The sequence below is a fragment of the Homarus americanus genome, unplaced genomic scaffold (assembly GCF_018991925.1).
Source record: "Homarus americanus isolate GMGI-L3 unplaced genomic scaffold, GMGI_Hamer_2.0 scaffold30768, whole genome shotgun sequence".
NCBI lineage: Eukaryota > Metazoa > Arthropoda > Malacostraca > Decapoda > Nephropidae > Homarus > Homarus americanus.
Window position 1 is genome coordinate 937,896 of NW_024746690.1, and position 27,134 is coordinate 965,029.

The 27,134-nt window shown below is 43.8% G+C and overlaps 1 protein-coding gene across 1 annotated transcript; it reads right to left on the reverse strand.

Annotated features, from left to right (window-relative positions):
- Positions 1–269: 269 nt before the first annotated feature.
- LOC121879392 (protein eyes shut-like) lies at positions 270–23,969 on the reverse strand. Its single transcript, XM_042386010.1, is given in 29 exon segments — positions 270–3,726; positions 3,875–4,018; positions 4,653–4,758; positions 4,969–5,117; positions 5,319–5,907; positions 6,006–6,170; positions 6,267–6,349; positions 7,287–7,472; positions 7,632–7,841; positions 7,926–8,095; positions 8,524–8,749; positions 9,019–9,192; positions 9,300–9,439; positions 9,584–9,686; positions 9,816–9,961; positions 10,092–10,243; positions 10,431–10,592; positions 11,416–11,482; positions 11,643–11,836; positions 12,101–12,229; positions 14,676–16,734; positions 16,736–17,791; positions 18,011–18,182; positions 19,681–19,794; positions 21,532–21,663; positions 22,046–22,159; positions 23,549–23,583; positions 23,585–23,698; positions 23,847–23,969. Coding segments are annotated over 29 exon segments (7,329 nt in total). The 5' UTR covers positions 23,927–23,969; the 3' UTR covers positions 270–3,568.
- Between the last annotated feature and the right edge of the window lie 3,165 nt (positions 23,970–27,134).

The window sequence follows — 27,134 nt, forward strand, 5'->3', positions numbered from 1 at the left end:
TTTGTAGTTGACTGTTTGTGATAATGGTTGAGTTGCTAGTGATTGAGTTTGGTAGCTGTGTACTGAATTATGTCTGGGGACTGATAGTTTATAAATTGGGTTGATATAGTCTAGGACTCTAGGTTATACACACACATATATATATATATATATATATATATATATATATATATATATATATATATATATATATATATATATATATATATATATATACAATAAACTTATCTTTCACACTGCGGGGGAGAAGAGGATCTTGAAAAGCCAAAGCACAAAAAATCCTCGTTTATTAAAAATACAAGCAGTATTTAATCTGTTTAATAAAATTCGTAAGCCATTTTTATTTAGTTTTATTAGGGTAAAAGAAAAGTTTGGCACAAGTTATACTAAATAAAAGGCCCCAAGGCTTGTGACGTCATAATTGTATTTTCACGTGTTATGTCATGACCTTCCTTTTAGACGTCACAACCAGACCCCTTGATTGACACCCCAGACCCCCTCCTCTAATGACGTCATACTCATCCTCAGGTGTTATGATTGTCAGGTTATAAACCGAAGAGTTAATTTCCAAGATGCGGTTCACCATGATAGGATATGCGTTTCATATCATCAAGACAGGAATTAATCCGTTATGTCGGAAAACAATATATATTCCTAATATTGTTATTAACAGATAAAAATGCCGCCTCTCATGTTTTGGAAATTAACTTTTCAGATGGAACACATTTGGAAAACTTTCTTCAGTAACATTAAAATCTAAAAAAAAGTCATACACTAGGATAATTCTTTCACTAGGAAGGTAAAGTTTAAAAGCATGTTGATTATCCCTAGATCATCTACGTCAACACAAGAGATACCGCTTGATGATATAAACGTTGACATAAATCTATGTACCAAAATGGACGATTAAAACGTTGAAATGAATTTGTTCCCGTTGCCTTTGGATTGCAATGGTGCTTAGCTAATTCGGTGCCCAAACAAAGGTGTGGTTAAGTTAACTTTCGTCATGTTCATTGTCTAATTTGTGTATTCACTCAATCACTCATACAGGGCACCGTAAGGTAAGAATGTTTCCTCCACATTTGTGTACCTTATATAAAAAGCGTATTAAAGGTAATAGCCACTGTTTATAACACTACATGTAATAATTCATAACAAATTCTTATAAAAACCTTAAAATTCATCCTTTTGTTACTTATAACTCAATACACATTACAGAGTTTGTTATGGGGAATAAGCACCTGGCAGCTTTGTTGGCTATCCTTAGTCATATGCCTTACTGTTTACCATTGTTTAATTGAACTGTCTCGGCACACAGGAAACTGTATACCCCCACGGCTTACCTCCACCGTATACCTGTACTGTCTATATTCAAGCTGCACTGTACAACTGCATAGTTTATATAAAAAACTGATGCAATTGTAAACCTGTATGACAATTTTACTGATTATTATTATTATTATTATTATTATTGTAACAGTAAATGTCTGATACCTCATTACCACAAAAAAACACAACCATATGCTGTATGGACACCATGATGACTTACATTGTTTTTATCAACTTCTGTTAGGGACTATTAGACACTGTAGGGCTGAAGGTCGAATGGTGGCGAAATATACAGTAAAGTTGAACACCTTAAAAGTACTACATCAGTTATGTATTTGTTTCATGTAACGGACAAACAACTTTACAAATTTAACAAAGTATAACTGCATTAAATAATTTCATCTATCACAGCAATTTAACACAACAACAAAAGTCATAACACGAATGATCACTATACACGTATAGGCTCAGATGGCAGTGATGTTTTGAACTTTACGGACAAGAGTCAGACTGTCTCCAGCTCCTGGGATATAAAGCTATAAAAGATCGTAACAATGCTATAAAAAATCGTTGCATGAAGACCTGCAATCTATTCTAATAGTATAACGCTACATAATGTTATAAAATATACAATATTTTGTATCTCAACGATAAATTGTCAGGACTGTGGCTAGCGCCCAGGCCCGGTCCTAAATTTAACTACTGTATATTGTAAACTACTCTTCACGTAGTGCGTGTACTTTAATGAATTTGATCTCATTTATGTGAAGGCCATTTATTTTATACTCAGGTTACGAAATACTCGTGTAAATTGCGAGCCGGACCCAAGTGTGTCTGCTGCCATTCCTAAATTATTGACGCTGGAACCAAGTTTAGTTCAGGTTCCATGAACTACGATTGAAATATCTGCCTAAAAATTCTTTGAAGTAATGTCTCCAAAGACGTAACTATATTAATGTAATCAATCGTCAATCATTTGACAGACCGACTCCTGATACAGTGGAATAGGTCCATTGTACCCTCAGACTATTAAAGAGCTACTCCATAAAGTTAAGACCAAACAAATCTGAAAGACTGATTTCGGGAATCAGAGAATTGTTCAGAATATAAAAATTTATCTAAGATACAGGTCATTTAACATGGGTGAACACAGTAATTGGTCCCGCCCGGCTGGAGACTAGGCTACCAGAGACATGGAGGGGGGAGACTCAGTTTGTCACCTACTGCTTGAGGTGACAAATGGCGGCCAGCACTAGCAGCAGAAATCAGTGTACTGCTACAAATTCTCGAGTGCATTCTACGCATATTTAAACACTTAAGCCTTTTATAGGTGTCCCAGACAGAAAGTTAGGCGTATAGATGGTAACTCACAGCAGTTGCTATTGGTTTCCCCGCCACAACACCTCGTCAACACTTCCTTGACTATTTACTGAAAATATCGAGGCGTCTCCCTGCTTCAAGTCTCTCAGGACAGCTTCTCCCCACCTCACAACAGTCGAGGTTCCATTATTTATGACCTTATATTTATGTACTGTAGTAACTAAAACAACTATCTGTGCAGGTGGGGGTCGATATGCTCCGAAATTTTACAGATAGTTGTTTTAGCTACGTGTACATACGGTATACCGCAAATTCATTGTTGACAACCATTAGTCTTAACATTAATTCACTGTACAGTACATGGATTGCTGATGCTTTGATTTATGCCTTTTTATGAGACAAGTGCATTCATCAACAAGTCGAGAGCATTATAGTGATGAACATTTAACAATAACTTAATATCTCTGATGTTATGAATATTAATTTAATGGTAAGTTTTCAAAATATTCCTCCATTTCATTTAGAATAAGGTAAGCAGGAAATAAACATGCTTCTATAATTTGGTCTCCGACATATGGACGGTAGGTAACATTGAAATAGGCACTGTACCTTTCACTGGAACACAGCGTACGGTTAATTGGTTGCATAGTTCACTTATTGCTGATAAAATATATTTCCTTAAACAGTATCTTTATTACATATAGAAGAAAGCCTAAGATAGTCATCTTTTTTAAATAAATCTTTCAATAGTTGCAGTAACACGGAAAAAATTAAATGTCAATAAAGAACTTTTTACAATTAAGTAAACTTCGCTAAGGTGACGCACACATCTGTTTGTACCACAGGACAGTACAGTACAGTACATGGAAATTTCACCCAAGTATATATTGGTTTCCTTAACAACACTTGGATAACTTCTTCATGAACAAGGTTGAAGGTCTCGACCCTGGGATAGTGAAGAGAACCTAATAGGTGAAGAGCCTTGGTGAACAAAAAGGTCCTTTAGACATCCGACGAAGGCCCTATCGAAGTGTCCCTCTGTACCGTAGGAGACAGACACGTCAGCGGGGAAGCCACCTGTAATGTAACTTTATTAAACTATGTACTTCTGTGTCATTCATTCATATGTAGATGTATATGAAAAATAAAAAATTGAAACTATTATTGTCATTATAGAAGTTAATATATTATTTTATTATTAGGATCATTATTATAAAGAACTTACCGACGTAAAGACCTTGAGACTCATTGATCTGTGTGTAAGTGCCGGGCGACGAGGCCTTATCTGGGCGGCCATCGAGGAAGACGGTAACCACGGCACCCGTCCGCGACACCACCAGGCTGTGCCACTTCCCATCCCTCACACTCCCTGAGGGAAACGCTGACTTATGGAAGATGTCATATTGGAGGAGACTATGAGGAAGTTCTTCAGGGCGTTAAGGGAAGGTAAGGGCCCTCCAGGGATTCATTATAACATGAGGGTGGATGTGTTTAGTCTCTATCTTGCTGGGAGGTCCTGCTGACACATGGATATACTGAAGGAACCTACTTAAGAAATGTTCTAAAATTGTCGCATGGAAACACCTCCAAACTTTAAGAGAGATGTCACAAGGCTTGATGTCACTTGACTTCCTTCAGTATAGTATGTTACCAAACTAACTACCAGAAACTTTAAGAGGAAGTTGATGCAAAAATACCACAACACATAAACAGAAGTATCTTACACACTCCGCGTTGAGAGATAGTGGTGAAGGTACTGGGGCCAGATTCTCAAGGGTTAACTCGATGTCCATAATAAAACCCAGGGGATTAATTAAGCTAAAATACATAATCATTCTAAATGGCAATAAAAAATACAATGCATCTGTAATGTAACTCGAGTCTCTTAACAACAATTCGGGGATAAGATTAATTAAAATATTCCTCTGCATTGATGACATGACTTTTGTGCAATCTTGTGTGGATAGCAGACTGACAAGGGCACAGGTAGATAGGTGACTCACTAGATGTGGTGAGGTGACCGAGGGTGCCCCCACCTAGATGCCACACTACTTTCACACGCCCACCATACATGCCCACGCCCAGGAAGTCCTCCCCAGGCACGTCAACCTGCAGCACAACGACAAAAGGCTACAGTGTAAACATTCACATTGGAATTTGTAATAAAGTTTAATACAATGGGAGAACCATGGTAAGACATGTGGTGAGCAATCAGAAGGAGGGAATCAATGCAACACGACGAAGGAAGACGCAGTGTTATTTACCTTAACCTTCCTCGTATATCATGGTAAAAAAAATATTTCGCACATGAGAGCTCACCTGTCCTCGCCAGAGCAGGAGGCCGTGTGTGGCGGTGGTGGAGAAGTTGAGTGCCAGGGAGTCAGTGTCCGGTGCGGGGCTGCCGTAAGGTCCCTCAGGCACTAAGGCAAAGCTCCCGCCAGAGAACTTGACAGATCCCACCTCCCCTCCTGCAGGCGACAACAGTATCTAGTACTCTATGGCCGGATTAGTGTCTTCTATGTGTGTTCATGCTAGTATTGATCAGTCTGTCTCTTTGAATAAGTAAGTTTCAAAGTTTCGGATATAAAGCAGCTGTACAAACTGACATGTCTAAGTAATTATTCTAGAGAGAGAGAGAGAGAGAGAGAGAGAGAGAGAGAGAGACTGACCTGTCTGACAGCGACTGCCATAGTACCCGGGAGGACAGACACAGTAGTAGCTGCCATCTCCCACTTCCCTCTTCCACACTTCATCCACGTGGACAGCTTCTTCCTCCTGTATGACGATTCCCTCTTGTCTCCTCAAAGGCTGGTCCCTCTCAATGCCTCCTTTCTTGCTTATAACAACGTCTCCGTCTTTCCAAATGGCGCTCTTTTCCTTTTTGACAAGTTCTTCCTTATGGAAATCGTCCTCCATTGTGATAAATTCCTCTTTCTCGATCCCTTCTTTCTTGCTAACAGCTAAGCCTCCATCTTTACTGATGAAGTCTCCGTTCTCCCTTACAAGTTCTTCCCACTCAGCGCCTTCTCTCTTGTCCACACTTTCTTCTCCATCTTCCCATATAAAGTGTTCCTCCTTCACGACTCCTTGTCCTACGACCTGTGTGTCTACCCCGGCTGCTCCCTCTTCGCCAGACACAGAGTGGCGACGTTTCTTCTTATTACCGAAGGAGGTCTGGGAGGGCACACAAGTCGCTCCGTTGACACACAGGTTGTCGAGACAAACCCGGGAGAGTTGGCACCTCGCTCCTGTGTATTCCTGAAGGAAGTGATTAATACGGATATTTCATTTTCAACCCACAGACTGTTATGGTTAGGTTAGGTTAATTCAGATCAAACAGCTGGAGTGTGGTTTACCTCGGTGCAAGTGCAGACGAAGGTATCACCGGCGGGGGTACAGGTGCCACCGTGGAGACACACCTGACTGCCACACGCGGTGCCATCACAGTCGCTCAACCCGGCACCCCTCACCACCTCCCCACCAGGCACCCGCAGGTCGCGTTCCACACCGTTGATTTTCACCTACAAGGGAAAGGTGACTCTACAGGTGTTCAGAGAGAGAGAGAGAGAGAGAGAGAGAGAGAGAGAAAAAGAGAGAGAGAGAGAGAGAGAGCCTACCTGTCTGAAGCAGCCATGGAAGGGAACCCGACTGCCTGAAGGAGCCACAGCAGGAGGCACAAGGGAAGCGTCTGGCACACCACCTGCGTCACACAACACAACTTTAGTGGAAATCACCTGAACATTAGGCACCCAAGCTTACTTCATGGGATGATTAAACCACCTGACGCTAACCTAACCCAACCAAAACAACTGGTCTAATCTGACCCAACTTAACCAAACCCAGCCTAACCTAACCCCCGTTAGTGTGGTTAGGTTACAATATATCGGAATACTAAGATAGCGGATATATTAATTATCGAGATTAAAATACTAAAATACTGTTGACCGTACAGTAATTAATATTTCAATAAAATATATTATTATGATTATCATTATTATTACTTTTATTATTATTATATTATAAAAATTATTATTATTATTATCGAATTTATTAATATTAAAATTATTATTGTTATTATTAGTAAAGCTGCTATTTGTATTATTATCATATATTATTTATAAATTTTATCCACAACCAACTTTGTATTTACACATGATATCAAAACGTCGTTAATGAATTCTTTAATGTAAAAGACAAAAATAAATCAATAACAGTCACTATCTCTCACACAACGAACACAATAGGAAATGTCAACAAACTCACCCAGAAATACTGCTCAATTCCCGAGTATTTTTTTCCTCACAGGATGAAAGACACAGCCAGATAACTTTAGAATATGAGTTAATTTACGTTTCGTTTGTTTAAATTTCTCGCTATTATGGAGGTTAAATTCTCTTAGTTCAGTTTAGTTTACCAAATATGGGAATCTGAGCTGACTAAACGTGCGTTGTTCATCCTGGGTAAAACTTAAAAACTTAAAAAAAATATAAGATTATTTGTAATTTAGTTTTTTTATAGACTATTACTAGGTGGGTAAAGGGTTCGTTATATAAGGAGGGATGATGCGCATAAAAGACTCAAGCATGACTACGTATATGCAGAGGGATCTTATATAGAAAATGACGTGTACAACTGACCAAGGAACAATTCGGTGTGTACATCAAGGAGGGTGAGTGTAGGGGCGGGGGAGTGAGCCCTTGTGGTGGTGCCCTTGAAGGTAATGGCTCCATCCCCGCCCCGCCGCCATGCCTTCACCGTCTGCCACTCCTGCAGCTTCACCACGCCCTCGGATCGAACCACCACCAGACCAGGCGCCCGCCATCCTGATCACAAGATATAGGGGGAATGTTGAAGGGGTTAGTGATGGATCTCTCCCTCTCTCTCTCTCTCTCTCTCTCCGCACCCCATATGCACATGGCCTATCTATATATCTGACTCACTCTCTCTCTCTCTTACCCCGCCATTCTCTCCCTCAGTCTTACCCAGGTGATAGGTGAACTGCATAGTGCCGTTGACAATTGCCAGGGCCATGAAATCTCCCGGGGGTGTCCTGGGCAATGCCAAAAGGAGGATACCGTCGAGACGAGAGGGCCTGAAGGAGATCTCTATATGGGATTCCCGACGAAGGTTCCTGGCTCTCACGCTCAAGTAGGACTCTTTACCCGAGAACTGAGGGTCTGTGATGTTGATGACTGTAGGAGAGAGGGTTAGGTTAGGTTAGGTTAGGTTAGGTTAGGTGAGGTTCAGGTAGTAATCAGTGTACACAGTATATTTACCTCTCTCACACAGCGGCCCCGTCCTGCCCAGCTGACAGAGACATGTGGGTTGAGTCCCTAGTGACCCGCCTGACAGACACGACGAGCCGGGGACACACGACCCTCCGCCCTCACACAAGTGGCTCGCTACCTCACACCTCAGCCCTTTCCACCCGACAGAACACTCACACCTGTAGGAGAGAAACATGTGATTTACTTAGGAGTTTTATTCGTCTAAGTTACTGGATGTGTACAGGCAGTCAGGTACTAATTAGGCTCTATGTTCAGGTACTAATTAGGCAGGTAAAGGATTTAATTGGGTACCTGTTAATTACCCACTTCCTGTTAAGGTTTGAATACCTCAATTTTAGGCCTTCAGATTTTAGAATTGTACTCCGAAAACAGTCGGCCATGTTGTTGTCTAATTAAAAAATATATATATATTAATAGGCCTATAAAAACAAAATAATTATAGCTTAGAATATCATTAGTTTTTCGAGATGAGGAACTGTGTGGTGGGTGGTGGTGGGTTGTGTGGTGGTGGGTTGTGTGGTGGTGGGTTGTGTGGTGGGTGGTGGAGGGTTGTGTGGTGGAGGTGAATGACTAAGTGCCAACATACCTGATGGTGGCACCGAGGGGAAGGCAAGTGCCACCATTGAAGCAAGAGTCATGGTGGCACTCGTCCTGGCCACACTCCTTCACATTGGCACCTCCGGAGATCCTGAGTGCCGTCCAGGGCCCCGCAGGACTACTCGCCACACGCAGGTCAAACACACACCCCCGGAATCCTTCATGGCGCCACATGTCCGCCGGGAGATGACTCATGTTCCACGATGGGTGACCTCCTGCCGCAACCAACAGAGGTCAAGAGGTCACAAGACAGCAAAGGTAACAGTGACTTGTTTATATCCCCCCCCCCCACCCCAACACAGCTTAATTTTTGGGTCACCTGCACTTCAGTTTATTTCACTTGATGATTAAACACTCTAATGCTGACCTGACCTGACCTGACCTAACCTGTTCACCCGCTATATAATTTGTGGATTAAACATATATCAATTAGCAACCTGCCTGAGGTGATACATGTATGACAGACAGACACTGAGACTATTACCGATATATAGCATGTTGTTGGTGTTAAGGGAGGAGAGATAACCGGGTGCCTTGGCCGAGATGTTTTTCTGGGAGTCCACCAATAGCCAAGCTTCCCGCCCTCTTCGACCAATCAGCGCCGAGTGTGTGTGTAATGTTGTGTCTAGGGCTTCTGACGTCAGTATCCTTCGTGGACCTGAAGAAATAATAATAGTGATAAACAATAACAACGATAATACAGTAATAAGAGAGAGAGAGAGAGAGAGAGAGAGAGAGAGAGAGAGAGAGAGAGTATATATTTACCGGCTCCCAGATCCCAGGTGAGCATAAGGTGTCCCCTGACGAGGCTAAGGGCGAGGAAGTCCTGGCGAGCACTCCTGACGTTATTACCTAGATAGGCTATCAATCCCACCTGCTGCAGCGCCTGCGTCGTGAAGTGCAACCTGACCCAACACACAAAAAAACAAATGAGTGTCCCAATGCGCATGTGAGGGAAAACAAATGATAGACGATATACTACAAGTTTGGGTAATAAATAAATACAAGTTTAAGTGTATTTCCATGATAAAGGGAGTATTTGGGGGTACCTGAGCGCCGTGGTGTGGGTGACATCATAGTGAAGGCGGTACACAGAGTATGAGCTGTAACCCTCGATGGTACCAGAGTATGAAGGTCTTTCCACAACCCGCTCTGACACACACACGATAAGGAAGAAAGATTAAACCTATTTGATGATACGACCCATGAACATCTATAACAGTATAACATCGTAGATCATCCATGCTGAGGTTGTATGAGTCATTTATATAATCAACTCACCTAGTTCACAGTAGAGCCCATGACGATGGGTTGGACAAAGGCAGAGTGGGTGTGTGTGGTGGGTAGGAGGAATGCACTGCCCACTGTGGCATGGGTCTCTCTCACCACTACCACAATCAGCCTGCTCACACAATTCTCCCTGGTACCTGCAACACCACAATCAACACTTGAGAGAGAGAGAGAGAGAGAGAGAGACCAACTAATACCCCAAAACCCGCTGTGAAGGAAATGAGAAGGAGGAAGTGACAATAAGCTGCTGTAATGAGGAGGACTTACCCCGGGGGACACCTACAGGACCACAGGGCAGGACCAGGCACGCAGGATCCACCGTTGTAACAGGACCCTGGAGGACACGGGGCCGTCCCACACTCCTCCACACGCTCCCCTGACACACTCGATAACCATATGTCGATCTCCCGCCCGTTTACCTGTCGATAAAACATAGGTGAGGGAAGAGAGTAGATTGAGGGGACACACACACACACACACACACACACACACACACACGAGAAGGGGATGAAATATTGACTGATTGTGGGGGGAGATAAAACACAGGAACACAAAAGGTCTAAAGGAAAGAAAGAAAAAAAACGTCTAAACTCGTGTGACTTATACCTCGAGTAAGGAGACGCAGCCTTTAAGCCTTGGGAGAAAGCCAGCCTTGACCACGAGGGGGGAGGAATAGGAGGAAGGTAGACCCCCAAGGTATAGCAAACCCAGCCGTACCCAGCGACTTGAGGCTCTCTGTTCACTGTAGATAGGAGCTGACCCGTTCACCTGAGAGACGAAAAATGGCGTAGTTATGAGTCTAATTTGTATACAATGGAAGCTAATTACGTAGTTATGAGTCTTATATAATCACGTAGTTAAGTCTAGTCTGAAAACACTATATACTGTACATATCAAGGAGAGTATACATACCAAGCTTCAGTACTTAGGTAAAGTATACAGTGGATATATCAAGTGGTCGAGGATCATAGATTTGCAATCAGCATGCTCAGGAGTACATATACTGAGATTTTCAGCAAAATCAAATTTTTGGCCAAAAACACAAGTCTTACACCTTAGTAAATTTTGACCAAAATAGACTTTTCTCTCGGAATTGGAATTTGAGGGGTTTAACCAATTTATTACTTCCAGAATAACACAAAAACACCAAAATCTCACCTGGGAAACCCATAGTTGGCTACAGTGCCGGATGAACCATGAGGCACTTGAGTCACTGGCCTCAGGCCCCCCGACTCTAAGGGGCTCCCAAATCCAAACATTCTCGAAGTTGAAGCATATAAAACATGAACTTCGTTCAACGATGTCCTAGCAACGTCTCAATTATTTGTCTCTTATGAACATTGGATGTGTTATTTTGCAGAAGCTTAATATTGATGAAATCATTGATAAATTTTGTTATATATATATATATATATATATATATATATATATATATATATATATATATATATATATATATATATATATATATATATATATATATATATATATATATATATATATACCTTGAGGGTAGGGGGCCCGAAGTTGATCTGTCCCTCAGGCCCCTATTAAGCTTAATCCGGCCCTGTTTGGTAGAGTTAAACCTCACCTGCATCGAAGCACTACACTTGCCAGGGCCCCAGGGAGCGTCGAGTCTGTAGGGCGTCCACCACATCCTGTAGAGACACAAATACACTCCGTCAGGTTAGGTTAGGTCAGGTCAGATTAGGTTTGGTTAGGTTTGGTTTAAATTATGGGTGCACGAGGACATTGAGTTCACACACACACAAAACTACCCCCTCAAAACACTCGCCCTATACCACTTATATTACCTACCTGACGGAGACATCAGTTCTATGGTTACTGGCGAGCTTCTCGTTGCCCTGTAGGAAAGATACTGTCTGGAGGCCACAGGAGAAGACGAACTGCAGGAGAGAGTTTCTGAGGAGTAGCATGAAGAAGGCGTCGCTGGGGCCCTCGCTGTAAGCCACTAAGCCATTGGGTTCCTGGGAGGTGAACTGCACGTATACCTGAAGAAGGAACCCAGAGGTACTCCCATTAGAGCCTGGACACTTCACACCCCAGGAAATATTTTTGGGGTGATAATTTACTTTAAATATTAAAATCCTGATGTAATTTAGGTAACAATTGACTTAAAACAATAAAGGCATATTTAGATAACAATTGACTCGGAATAATTAAAGGCTCTAGATTACTTAACTTAACCCAACCTAACCTAACTTACCTCTCATCACCCCCCCTCCCACTAACCACCCTCCCCCTCCCTTACTTACCTGAGCACCTTGATATAAGGACATATTGCCAACGTTGATCCCGAGGAAGGAGGCCCCGACGAAGTAAGGTTTATTGATGTACACGTAGACTTCACAGGAGGCTCCTCGGTAGTTGAAGGGACACTGACACTGGGGGGTGAGAGGATGGCGGTCATTCAGTTGATGGCTCAGGTCATTCAGGTCACTCGGAGTCAATCAATTAACCTGTGGATCAGCTAATTTACTGATGTTATTATAAGCCTATCAGTAAAACCTATTCAAAGGGGGCCACTATCACCACCATCACCTGGGACAATCGTAACACCTGACAGATCACCAATATCACAGATTCAACACCTCGATAACCTGTATGAATCATCAGTGAGTCAATAGAGCTTATCAGTGGAATAGCTGTCACCCTTTCCCCTGACCCCAATACACCCCTGACCCCAATACACCCCCCCCCCTCAAGAGACGGACGAACAAGAGTCAATGTGTTGAGTGTATAGGGAGGGGGGGGGGGATGGATCACCTGAAGATTAGACACCCTTGTTATTTCACCTAATGATTAAAACACCCAAACGCTACTAACCTAACCTAATCTAACCCATTCCCTTCAGGTAACGTTAGGGTGGAATAAGCTCGGGTGTCTAATCTTCACGTAGTTTTGGGATAAATAAGACGCGTTTTTAACATCTGCCTTATTTAACAAGGCTCCCGATGTTATCCTTCTAATTAAAAAAAGAAGAAAATAAATCGTAGATCACAAGAAAAAAATAATAATAGTATTAAAGTTTGTAAGTATGGCTAAGAGGTTACATTTCCACCACCACCACTATCAACGCCACCATCAACCACTACCACCACCATTATTATCACCACCATCAATCACCACCACCACGAGCCATCTTCAGATCAAACAACAAACCAAGAGAGACAGTACAGGCAAACAAACTAAAACAGATTCGAGCAAAGATATCTAAGAAAAGTTATTAGATATCTTATTTCCTGGTCACGTTATCTATCTTTCATGGATAAGAAAGAGTTGAGATGCAGTCGTACCTTGAGTCGGGATGGTGATAAGCGAGGCTATTACCACACAGGATGGGTTTCCTCCAGGTGCCATTCCAACTGTGCAGTCACCACACACACTCTCTACTCTTATAGGAATTAAGTCTATTTATTTCTGTCTGTTTTAAATTCACTCTCTCTCTCCCTCTCTTGTCTTTTCTCTTTATTCTCTCCCTTATTCCTGTCTCTTTTCTGTCTTTTATTGGTTCTATGTAGGACGCTATCAAGTAGAGTCCCAGTGTAATTCGGATGTCATTCAAGCGGTATCTGTTAGCGAGTCAGTCAGCTGCGTTCTTTAATTACCAATTACGAGGAAAAAATCAACCTACGAACTATTGAGAATCCATCTGTGTTGTAGCTTAAGGCAGCCAGTGAAGTCCGCATTTTTTGTTATATATTCAGTTAAGATGATTCAGTTTAAAGACAGTTTTAGTGACGCCCGGAACTGAATGATTCCTGGTGTCCTACAAGGCCCTATCTCCCGTTCCTCGTCTCTACCTATAGTGCTACCCACCAGTCTTCATTTTAAGTCTCTGTATACAGCATCTCGTTGTCTACAAGATCAAACTTCATCTTGACAACCAAATACATTCTCAGGCAAGATATTTATACAGATGGTCAGATCACGTGAAGATTAGGCACCCAAGGTTATTTCACCTGATGATTAAACATCTTAACGATACCTGGGAGGTGTGTTCTTATGGTTTATTTTCTTCGCCACTGATCGGCTCGTTAGCGGCTTGGATGGTCGGCCACGTCTCTGTTACGTACTGTTGACATGTACTGGACATGTACTGGCTCCTGAATATATCTGTACTTGCGTCAGTGTTGGTCAAGTCTGGTCTTGAAAGAACTCACACTCTCACACTCGGTGCCGTCACAACGGTTTCCGGCAGATTTTTTCAAGAGTTCACAACTCTCACTCACTCACTGACTGACTCGACCCCAAAAAATACTTTAGAAGAGTAGCTAGCGGGGCTCAGTAAGTCTCTGTTTGAATTATCTGGAATTCTCTTTCATGTCTGTGTGCGGAGGATCAAGAGAGAGAGAGAGAGAGACGAAATGTGTAGAAAGACAAGACAGCTACGACAGCAATAACGTGCTTAATTAACTATGTAATTACTACATTGAATCAGGAGTGCTTGAGGACATTCTTGTGGTTTATCCAAAATTGCTGCTGGTCCACACTTATTAGTCCTCAAACAGAATATGACTTCTAATGTATATGAACCTCTGTCCTGCGTGGCAGTGAACAGTGATATCACCCGCAGTGTTAAATCCTGACTGAATTATTCAGAATAGGTAAACTGTACTCCAAGTTCTACCAATAAAGTTGTTAAACTAAAAACACTAATTAACTTGCTTTAATTAACAGTATACAAAATGAATTCTTAAGTCACAATCATTCCCAACAACATATTAATTCAGTGTGAACACTTAGCTGAGTCGTGAGTCATTCAATTTACTTGTATCTATTCTGAGCTACAGATACCCTGCAGGTGGTAAGGGCGGCGGCTATACTCACAGTGTAGTTACCGTCGCGGAGGACGCACACGCCCCGGTTGCGGCAGAAGCCGGTCCCACACGCCACAGCTGTCGGCTGATCACTTTGAGTCTCCGTGGGCGTGACAGGCGTAACGATGGTCGCACCCGGCTGTGTTACAGTGTGTAGGTCTCTGGGGCTCGTAGGTGTCATACTGGGGGTCGTGGGGGTCATACTGGTGGTCGTGGGGGTCATACTGGTGGTCGTGGGGGTCATACTGGTGGTCGTAGGGGTCATACTGGTGGTAGTCTTGGGAAGCTGAATTGGTGTCTGCGACGTGGTGTCAAACACAGGGTCCTTGACACTGAAACTGGCAGTGTAGTCACGCTCACCAGGTCCAGTCGTGGTGTCCACTTCGGAGGTGGGCGTGGGCGGTGTGAGCGTCTCAGTTATCTGGAATGTAATGTTGGGTTCCGTAGTGGTGAGGCTGACGAGAGAAGTGGGTGTGGTGGGAGGGAAGGAAGAGGGGGGAAAGGTGGGGGTGGGTGTTTGTGAGCTCTCAGTAGTGGACTCACTCGTCGAGGGAGGAAGCAAAGGTCCTTCAGGTGGAGGAGACAATGGAACCTCTGATGCAATGGAAGAAACTGCTGTCGTGGTAATATTAACCCCGTTCAAGGAGACATTATGAAGATACTCATAGTCGGGTAGTGTGACATTCTCGATATCTTCAGCGGGCTCAGTCACCAAGGTGAACATGTCTATTAAGCCAGTGGTCGGTGGCGTGGCTGGAACTATAGCTGTCGTGGTTCGTGTGTCGACTACACCATCAGTAGTCACGCCTGTTGGCTCAGTGTCCACCTCCGTCGCTACTGAGGTTTGTGGTCCCTTTTCAGTGGAGGGTGGAACTTGAGTCACAGGCCGGAGTGCGTCTATCAGTGGCGCCTCTGCAGTAGGTGTTACCGAAGGCGGAATTTCCACTGCACTATCAGTACTGTAGGTCGTCATGTCTGTCGTGTAACTGTCGTTTACGGTAATAAAATAGTCGTCTGGAGTCGTTTGGTCGACGGCAAGAGAGGCATTAAATGTTGTCTTCTCAGTGACGTAAGAGAATATGGTGGTGTAATACGGGGCGTGTATGGAAGTGTTGACTGTGGGGTAAAACTCGCTTGTGGGCGTAGTGTCGTAAGTCGAGAGTTCCGTAGTAAGAGAATCATTCACTAATGCGGTCTCTGTCGTAAGGGAAGCATTAAACAGCGTTACGTCTGTCGTGAAGGACGCATTTGTGGCGATAAAATCTCTCGTAAATAATGAATCGATCAGCGTAGTTATACTTGGAGTGTATGAGTCGTTATATGGCAAGACATCTGTGACGAGAACTGACTCGTTAAACAGCGGTACACCTGTCGTTAATGATTCATTATATACGGTGACGTCAGTCGACTCTGTCCCGGGGATGCTGGTCACCTCAGTCGTGATATTGTCATAGACAGTCACACCTGTCGGAGTTGTGGCCTGTGTGGTAAGTGGTGGGGTGACTGTCTCTGTTACTGTCTCTGTTACTGTCTCCTTCGTGGTTTCTACATGTACTGTCACCTCGGCTGTTGTTTCAAAGCCTGGTGGCGGTGTGACAGTTTCATTATATACATCAGCAGGTAGAGGAGAGGTGACGTTATACTCCATAGTTATGTAAGTTATGTTCGTATCTACTTCCGTTGTTGCGTAAAACGTTGACGTGGAAATCTCCGTGAGGATGTCTGGCGTGGACGGGGTAACTAAACCATCTGTAGGTGGAGTAGTATCTATGGTACCTCCCGTGTCTTCATAATCTGGCGGTGTTGTGATCAGGGACACGTTGGTGGGCCCTCCCGTGTCCTCGTACCCTGGAGTAGTGGCTGCCGTCACCTGGGTAATGTTGACAGAATCATAGGTGGAGGTGAAAGGTTCGGTAGTGACGCTCACCTCTTGGGTCGTGGCTTCAGTGGACACCCATAAGTCGGTGTCAGTAACAGCATCAGTTGGTGGGGAGGTGTAGGGGGTGAACGGGGGAAGTTCGGAGCTCAGGGTAGTGTCCTCGGTGGTGCTCAACACTTCACCTTCAATTGGGGTAACTAGTGTCATTTTCGGGAAGTTCTGTGGTGAGGGGCACAGCGGTTATAAGGTCTTGAGTAACACTGGTCAGGTCGTCTCCCGGTGTAGGGGTGGGAGGTGTGCTAGCTAAGTCAGCCTCAGGGGTAGAGGTTTGGTTCCCGGACCCGTCATCACCTGGCAGGAACGTCGCGTTGGTTATGTCGTAAGTAAAGGTTTGCGGGGAAGCTGTAGCATCTATGAGGACAGAGGTCGCGGGCTCTAGCAAGCTACTGGCGAGAGTGAGCGCGGGAGTGGGCTCTAGGGTAGGCACTGAACCGAAAATAGGCGTGGTACTTACGTCGAACCCGGACACAAGAGACAAAGATACAAGTTCCACTGAGGGCGTGAGGAAGGAGCCCTCAAGGACGTGCGTGGGGGTGAGGTGTGGCACAGGCGTCGTGGTCACCAACTCAGAGGACAACACAGGGGTATCCTCGACAACGAGTGAGGAAGGCGGGACTGGAAGCACTGGCGATGGTTGCATTGACCAAAATTCACTCCATTCTATTGTGGAGGGAAAGAGACTCGCGGAGGGGACGATGTCATGGAACAATTCACTGGAAGGGTAAGGCACACTGGCGGACTCAAGCTCGCTATAAACTGGCGACTCTTTGGCACTTATCACAGAAGACGTCGTTGGAAAGTCTTTAGCCTCCCGGGGTATGGTGGGCGATATACTCGACACGAACTCATAGCTGGGAGGAACAGTCTCACTGGGGAATAAAACGTAAGTCAAGATATCAACAGAACTTGTCGGGTAAACATAAGTCTCGTCTGTCGACGTCGGGGAAGGAAAATATTCTGTTGTGGACTCATTTAACACACGACTGATATTATACCACTGGTGAAAGATATCTTTTTCAGTGGTATCGAGTGGCTGAAAAGGTTTGTCTTGGAACCAATGAGGAAGCTGCTCGCAAGACTGTCCGTCAGCGGTGGTGACACACTGGCACAGTACCCCCGAGGTGGAGTTGGGACAACTGCAGAAGAAGCTGTCCACCCCGTCGATGCATTTCCCACCGTTCATACACCTGGGAACGAGAGATCTTGAATCAGAAACCCGGAATACATGACGTCGAATGATTTATGGCAATGGTGGTGGTGTTGGTAGTGGTGTTGGTAGTGGTGATGATCGTGGTGATGGTAGTGATGATGATTGTGGTGATGACTGTGGTGATGGTGGTGGATAGGAATGGTTGGGTTAGTGTGTGTGTGTGTGTGTGTGTGTTCCTACACCTCACAGCACATACCTGGGGGCGTAAGGCAGGCAATCATCGTACTGGTCCTGGCACTGGGAGCCGTGATAGTCCGGAACACAGTAACAGGTGGCGTTGTGATCTTCCATAACACAGAGGGCGCCATTATGACACGGGTTGGCCTCGCAGAACACCACCGCCTCCTCGCATAGTGCACCCGTGTACCCTGACGAAGGCGCCGTAGAAGGAAAGGTAGAAAGGAAGGGAAGGGGAAGAAGAGGAGGATGATACACAATTATTAGTCAGTGATAAAAGCTATTTCCTGACTCTAATTGTGCTCCAGGACACCATTGCCTCTGTACACATGTGTTTCCTGACGAAGGGGCAGCAGGAGGAGGAGTAGAAGATGAAGAAAAAGGACGAGGAGGAAGGGGAAGAGAAAGGGTAGAAAAAGAAGGAGGAAGAAAAAGAGTAGGAGTAGGAAGAAGGCGAGGAGGAGGAGGAGGAGGAGGGTTACCATGATACACACACACTACATCAGAACGACACACTATTAGGGTTAGGTTAGGTTTGGTTAGGCTATATGATCAAAAAATAAATGCGTACACATAGAGGACTGACTGTACATATGAGACTAAATGTGCACACAAGGGGTCAGAGAGTGCACACAAGACTGAACAGGTGAGATATAATTTAGTAGAGCAGATTACATAATTAAGGGTAATCTATAACAGGTAATTATGTTATTGAAGACAGCGAGGAGGGAGGTTAATGGTTGTGACTCGGCGGGTAGAGGTGTTGTTGACCCTAACCTAACCAAACTTAACTTAACTTAATCTAACCTAACCAAACTTAACAACAATCTAACCTAACCTAACCAAACCTAACCCATTATTCTCATCTCTTTATATAATACTTATTATTATAACTTGTCTCTTGTTCATGTACTTCTAATCATCAGAATAATTAACATTATTAAAATTATCATTATTATCATCAAAATCATCATTACAGTATTTACAGAACCACTTATGTAATTTATGTATAATCCAACTAATTAAACCGAGTATACAAGAGTTATTAATTCATTCTATGTATTATTGAAGTATACTGTATAAGTAATGTATATTGTATTATTCTTCAACAGCAGATAGCAGCTCAGGGTTGTAGGGACAGGATCTTGTGTCGTGAGCAACAGGAAACGTTTGATAACTATTGAAGATACTACTCGCTGCTTCCTGTTAAATGTTATACGCATTATCTATCTCACAGGGTACCAGGGCTATATTCTAATGTTTATAAATATATACACCTGTAATTTATATGGTATTGTTCCTAATGTATACATACTATAATGGATATTACTGTATGCCTCTACTGTATTATATTCATCTATTTGTATACATACACATACATAATTCATTAAGTATCATTACAGGTGAGTCTAATGAATGTCAAAATAAACACTACGACTCCTATTGTCTCGGTAAGGTTGTCAAAATCATTCGTCTGTTGTGTTATATTGTATCACACAAAATCGTAAAGCTATTTGTAGAAGAGAATACAATTCTTGTTGTATCTCTAGTTGCTCAACGAACCCCCCTTGAATCCGAATCCTCCACGAGCAGAATAACACATCAATGTCTATTTCACGGGTTCATCGGGTTCACGAGACTGAATCTCTGGGTTCGGTGGAGCAGCAAGAGAGTGTCAACAGGACTCACCGAACTGGCAGGCACACGCGAAGGTGCCAGGAATGTTAATGCAGACGGCGGCGTTGTAGCAGGGATCGAAGAGGCACTCGTTCACGTCCTGTTCACACCTGTGGCCCGCCCAACCTGAAGGAGTGGTGGAGGTGGTATAAAGTCTCGAGTGTTCTATATGTTACTCCTTCACTCAGGCAGACAGACAGATAGACAGGCAGACAAGGGGGACATGGCTACATACAAACAGACAAAGGGAGACAGACAGTTACAGAAACAGAGAAAAAGAAAGACAGACAGACAGAAGGAGAACACTATTACCCTGTGTCTTACTCATTCAGTTAGATTAAAAAGAGAGATATATACAATATACCTGTACGTTACCTGTCTTCTCGCGTGTAGCAAACCCTTCCATTACTCTTTCTTCAAGGCAGTAACTAACGTGTGTGTGTGTGTGTGTGTGTGTGTGTGTATGGCTACCCCCCGGTAGACTCAGTATTACCATTTTTGTACCGTAGTTCAATTTCCTCCGAGTCATTTATTAACCAGTACCTTAATTACGGTTTACATAATGACTTTTTTAACTAAATTAGGGTTAACGTGGAGGTCCCTGGCGAGTCTGTGTTATGTCTGTTGCTTCTGTCTGTTGCTTTAGGGTTCCGTCTGTGTTGTGTCTGTAGAAATGGTCACCTCTACTCGAAATACTGTAGGTGTTGGTGCTTAGTTCTACAGGATCTTGTATTATCCTGTAGCGATGGCCGACTGCTGTAGAAATGCTGGTTTAAATCTGTACTAATCACCCGTCGAATAAAATTGGAAATAGTCATATACAGGTGTGGAATAAGTTAAAATAGTCATTACAACCTGAGAGATATACAGACAGTTCATAATATTAGAATTGATGGTTTAAGTCACCCACTACCTCCTGGTCGGGGTATAATAATAATAATCTACCTATAACGTGATACTACTCAACCTTACCTGTCTGTTAATTACCAGGGGAGGATATCTGGTTCCTGAGTCACAAAGGTAAACACGCTAAATATTCCTTATAATTAAAAATCTATTGAATATTCCTCAAATAAAGATCCATTAACTAACTGAGGACTTAGTAAATATTCCTCGTAAAGATCGACTGAATATTCCCCCTACTTGAAGATATAAGATAGCATATAACAGGTTGAGTCCTTCCCAGAAAAAGATATCGTATAAATATGGCGTCTAAATTGCACTAAGACTATACTGGAACTCGTTAAAAAAAGCAAGACATATGATTGATGGGTTCGGTCACGTGATTCTACCCTGGGCTGATGGGATTACACTTCACTAAATTAATCTAAGTTATACTTGGACGGATGCATAGATACGTGCATGGGTTTCTGGTAATTAACATTGGTCGATTGAGATAGATAGATAGATAGAGAGAGACTCTATTTGCCGATTGGAAGAACAAATAACAATTTCATCTACAAGTCAACTGCCCCCCCCCCTAAGAAAACAAAACTAAGCTAATCATTACAATAGGGGCCCATTCCACCCACCATGCCCGCCCTCCTTTCCCTTATCTTAATTAGTCTTCGTCCTAATGAGTATCCTTACATCAGTACCTTCTATGTCCTGTGTAACTTACCTGGTTTAACACAGGTGTATAAATTACCTGGTTGGACAGAAACAGGTGTAGAACTTACCTGGTTGGACAGAAACAGGTGTAGAACTTACCTGGTTGACAGAGACAGGTGTAGAACTTACCTGGTTGGACAGAAACAGGTGTAGAACTTACCTGGTTGACAGAGACAGGTGTAGAACTTACCTGGTTGGGCAGAAACAGGTGTAGAACTTACCTGGTTGGACAGAAACAGGTGTAGAACTTACCTGGTTGACAGAGACAGGTGTAGGAGAGGCCAGGGCCGTCCACACACAGCCCCCCGTTGAAGCACCTGGGAGTATTCCTGGCCCACACTGACGAGGCGTTACACACACTCACGTCAATCTCACAGTTTACACCTGAGAGAACAAGACTACCTTGTGTGTGTGTGTGTGGCGAATTTATTGATCAGGTGAAGTTCAGACACCTCAGTTTATTTCACCTGATGATTAAACCCCCTCACGCCAGCCTGACTGACTCACTGATCCAATCCTACTGGGCCATATTATTATTATTATTATATTATTATTATTATTATTATTATTATTATTATTATTATTATTATTATTATTATTATTATTATTATTATTATTATTATTATTATTATTATTACAGCCGGCCAATACAGTGAGACTTAACTTCGCACATCAATTTAAATACTATAATGAACAATAACTCTTATATAAATATTACAAACACGTCAATAAGGATGGAAATACTAATTAAGGATGAAGGACCCACCTGAGTATCCTATAGGACACGAACACACGTAATGGTTGAGGAGGTCATGGCAGGTGCCGTTATTCTGGCACGGATTACTGTGGCACTCGTTGATCTCCGCCTCGCAGAACTCTCCTGAAGGTGCCGGAGGGAGGTGATGGTTAATTACTGTACAGGTAGTATTCCCCTGAAGGTGCTACAGGTAGGTTGGTAGTTAGTTAGGAGGGAGAGAGACAGTATGATGACAAAGGTAAGGAGAGAATGATGGAAGGAAGGAGGACAGTGGGGAAGGAAGAAAGGGAAGGAAGGAGGAGGGGGAAGGAAGGAGAGAGATGAATTGGTCCATAAAGAGGCAAGAAAAAAAATGAGGAAGGAAGGAAGGAAAGGAAGGAAGGAAGGAAGGAAGGAGCTCTGGCCAGTGTGAGGGGAAGAACCTAAACATGATGATGACCTTCCCTATCATCAGAGCTTGTTATCCAGGGTTCCCTCACAAGAGCCATTAGGAAGGGAAAGTAAGGGGTGGGGGAGGGGGAGAAAGTGAGGGGAATGAGGAGGGAGGGAAAGTGAGGGGGAGGAGAGGAGGAAGGGGAAAGTAAAGGAAGGACGGAGGAGGGGGGAGGAGGGAGGCGGAAGGAAATAAGGAAGGAAGAGACGAGAGAATAAAGGGAAGAAACATCTCATTGGTAATGGTATAACAAGTGCTATCACGTCTCCTCTACGACAACTTTATGGGTTGTAAGACACTCATCACCCGCTTTGTTTACTTACTTCTAACTTCCCTTCCTCTAACTAAACTATCTATCTATTTATCTATCTATCTATTTATCTATCTATCTATCTATCTATCTATCTACTACTGACTGACAAAGGGTAGTGACAATTTTATAAAGTTGTGACCTGTGACCTTTCGAACCCAGTGGATAAGATAGAGAATTGGATGACTAAACGCCTTACTCACGCGACATCCTCTTCCTCCCCCTCATGTGTGTGTGTGTGTAGGCATGTGACTGTGTAGCCATGAACATAAGGCATATGTTCATGGCTATACACACCTAATTGACCTTACCAGCGGGACTGACTCTGTTCTCAATGGACAGGATGTTTACTAACGAAATCCTTATATCGTGTTATCTAGGCGAGAAAACTTAACGAGAAATCCCTTTAACTGCACCGTGGCCCCGACTCTTTCTCCTCCCCCTCCCCTTCCCTACCCCGTCTTTCTGCCCTCTCCCCTTCCCCTACTACTCTTCTCCTCCCCTCTCCCCTTCCCTACGACTCTTTCTCCTACCCCTCCCCTTCCCCTACCCCGACTCTTTCTCCTCCCCCTCCCCTTCCCTACCCCGACTCTTTCTCCTCCCCTCTCCCCCTCCCCCTTCCCCAACTCTTTCTCCTCCTCCCGCCCCCTCCCCCTACCTCCAAATAAATACAAATCTCTCAACACCTCACCCACCTGCACCTCCAGAACATTAACACGATCACCTTAATTTCTTATACCTGGATGACAAGGATGATACCTGTACGTACCTGTATATCCCGGGGCACAGAGGCAGGTGAGGCTCCACCAGGTCGACACAGGTAGCACCGTTGAGACAGGGAGCCGACCAACACTCATCCCAGTTCGTCTGACACCTCATCCCCGTCCACCCGTCCACACAGTAGCAGGAGTATGAACTGCTGTAGGGGCGGGAGAATAACTCCTGGTTACTGAGTGTGTGTGTGTGTGTGTGTGTGTGTGTGTGTGTGTGTGTGTGTGTAATCTCCCTGTCTGTCATGTCTGTCTGTCTGTCACCAGCCTGACCACAACAAGACAGGACACACCTACCTGTTGAGCTGGTCGACACACACCCCGTGGGCACAGGGATTGCTCACACACGCCATCCCCGCCTCCGCCACCGCCAACATCGCCGCTGCCGCCACTGCTGCTGCTGCCGCCGCCGCTGCCGCCACCGCCGCCGTTTCCGCTGTTGCCACCGACGCCGCCGCCACTGCCACCGCCGCCACCACCGCCACCGCCCGCATCATGCACCTGTCATTATGGGGTTAGGTTTGGTTTTAGGGGTTCAATATCACGGTTGATCTAATGACCTTTACAAATTCGGATTCCTGGGAACAAGTTGAGGCATTCCCACTAGTTCTCTTCCATTCCGGGTCACACCATTCCTATTCCCACTAGTTTTCCTCCATTCCGGGTTATACCATTCTAATTTCCCTTCCATTCCGGGTCATATACCATTCCAAATAGTTCTCTTCCATTCCGGGTCACATACCATTCCCATTCCAGTTCAGGAGCGGCTGACGTCACACTGAGGTGATATTGACTAACCAGGAAGAATGTCATGAAGTGCTTTTGTTTTTTGCTTTGTAGAAATAGATAGTTGTTCCTACTTCCGCCTTGGTGTGTGTGTGTCACTAGTCTAACAAACCTTACTGTGGTTGGGGCCGCACATCATAATGGTTAAGTTAGGTTAGGTTAGGGTTGGTTAGGGTTGGTTTGGGTTAGGTTAGGGTTAGTTTAGGGTCAGGGTGGGTTAGGGTTAGGTTAGGGTTGGTTAAGTTAGGTTAGGGTTGGTTAGGGTTAGGTTAGGGTTAGGGTTGGTTAGGGTTAGGTAAGGGTTGGTTGGGTTAGGTAGAGGTTGGTTAGGGTTAGGTTAGGGTTGGTTAGGTTAGGTAAGGGTTGGTTAGGGTTAGGTTAGGGTTGGTTAGGGTTAGGTTAGGTTAGGTTAGGGTTGGTTAGGTTAGGTTAGGGTTGGTTGGGTTAGGTTAGGGTTGGTTAGGGTTAGGTAAGGGTTGGTTAGGGTTAGGTTAGGGTTGGTTATGGTTAGGTTAGGACTCACCAAACATCCGTACAGCAACGTTCTGGATGACAGGCGGCCTACAGCGGATATACTATAAATATAACCAGGGCTGTGGAGTCGGAGTCGGAGTCGAGGAGTCGGGAGAATTTCGGCTTGTGGAGTCGGAGTCAGGTCAGTAGGTGTCCAGACTCGACTCCGACTGAGCTATTCTGTTCCAAGAACAGATATATGAACTCAGGCATATTCATTGCAGTGATTCCACTAATCCACTAATTTTCTTAAATTATTAAAAGAATTTATTTCCATTTTATAAGCATTATTATGAGTTTATTGTAGCAGGCACAGTATAGCACTATAATTTTGGACGATAGTCTCTTCTTTACCATTTGAAATTTTGAATTATATCAAATTTTGTTTCGTTGAAAACTGCACAGAGGCTCTCAGCTACAAAACAATTAAGCTACAACCTGTTTTTGGTGAGATTAAAGAAAATTAAATTTAATAACTAATCATGTAAGGTTTATCCATTTTCCTTAATAAGGTATTCATTTTTAATGTACATAAATATATAACTTTACTTTAAAAGAATTGTAGGATCATCATTTAGATCCACATCAGATTATGAGCAAACAAAATTCATATGCTGAGATCGAACTTTTAGATATACATGTAAATGGTGTTTTCTAGTTAATATCTTGAATTCTTAATAAATTTATTTTTTCTTTGATTGAAACTTTGAAAGTCAAGCCTATCATCTTTTGTAGTTCTTAAATATCGTCCAGATCATTAATAAAGCTGTAGCAGTATACACGGTGTTTTACTTTTTACCTACGCAGGTTACAACATACAAATTACAATTAGGATGGTAGAAATAGTTGTTACAAATAGGCCAAGGAGTCGGAGTCGGAAGCATAAAAATTTGAGAGTCGGAGTCGAAGGTTTTGTCTTCGACTCCACAGCCCTGAATATAACCCTCATATCACACTGTCTTTTGTTCTATTATACACAAGATGAACTTCACGACCTCAGTCACACCAACACGACCCAGCGCGTATAAAACCTTTCACGAGAACTCAAACACACGATACAACCCCGAGCGTCCCATCTCCTCCTCCTCGCCCTCTACACTAACCTCCCCTGAACTACAATTATTAGGAGCAAGACCCATTTGACCAGACGCAGCTTGACGGAGGAGGAGGAGAGGAGGAGGGAGGAGGAGGGAGGAGGAAGGGAGGAGGAGGAGGAGGAGGGAGGAGGAGGAGGAGAGAGAGAAGAAGAAGAAGAAGAAGAAGAAGAAGAAGAAGAAGAAGAAGAAGAAGAAGAAGAAGAAGAAGAAGAAGAAGAAGAAGAGGAGGAGGAGGAGGAGGAGGAGGAGGAGGAGGAGGGAGGAGGAGGAGGAGGAGGAAGAGGAGGAGGAGGCTAGTGGGGGCGGCCTTCAGGAGTGACTGACCCACATCCCAGTCAGCCAGCATCGACCCTGTGTCTACATGATTAATGAACTGGTGACGTAGAAATGTGACGTTGTAGATGAGGAGAGAGAGTTCATTATCCCTCTACTGTTCCAAAAGCGTCTAATAATAGCTCTATACAGTCACGTCTCTATCTTCATCAAGTCCCAAGGTAGAAGGGGGCCGCTTGCACTACCTGGCCCCCCAATTACCTGGATAAATTTAGTATGGGTGGGGTCGTTGATCAGGTGTGGTTCCGCAGTCTTAATGGAGCCTAGTATTTAAAGGGGTTTCAAGTGTTAATGGGACCCACTATTAAAGGTTTTCTAAAGGGTTAATGGGGCCCCTGTCCTAATAAGCCCCAACCTAAGTGATGTTGATAACTAAGGTAGAATTCAGTCATGCAGTCTAACCTAACCTAATCTGTCGTCAGAGAGAGATATGCTTGACCCATAAACCACCTAAGATGACCGCTAACCTGTTTAATAAAGTTGTATTTACATATAATTATATTTTCTTATCCTTAATTAATGCGCTAAAAAATAATAATAATATCAATTGATTTTATGAAACACTAAGCGTGACGAACAACACCATGGTAATAGACGGATTCAAGCGTGGTGAATGGTGGGGTGAAATTCAAGCGTGGTGGGGTGAGATTCAAGCGTGGTGGGTGAGATTCAGCGTGGTGGGGGTGAGATTCAAGCGTGGTGGGGTGAATTCAAGCGTGGTGGGGGTGAGATTCAAGCGTGGTGGGGTGAGATTCAAGCGTGGTGGGGGTGAGATTCAAGCGTGGTGGGGTGAGATTCAAGCGTGGTGGGGGTGAGATTCAAGCGTGGTGGGGGTGAGATTCAAGCGTGGTGGGGG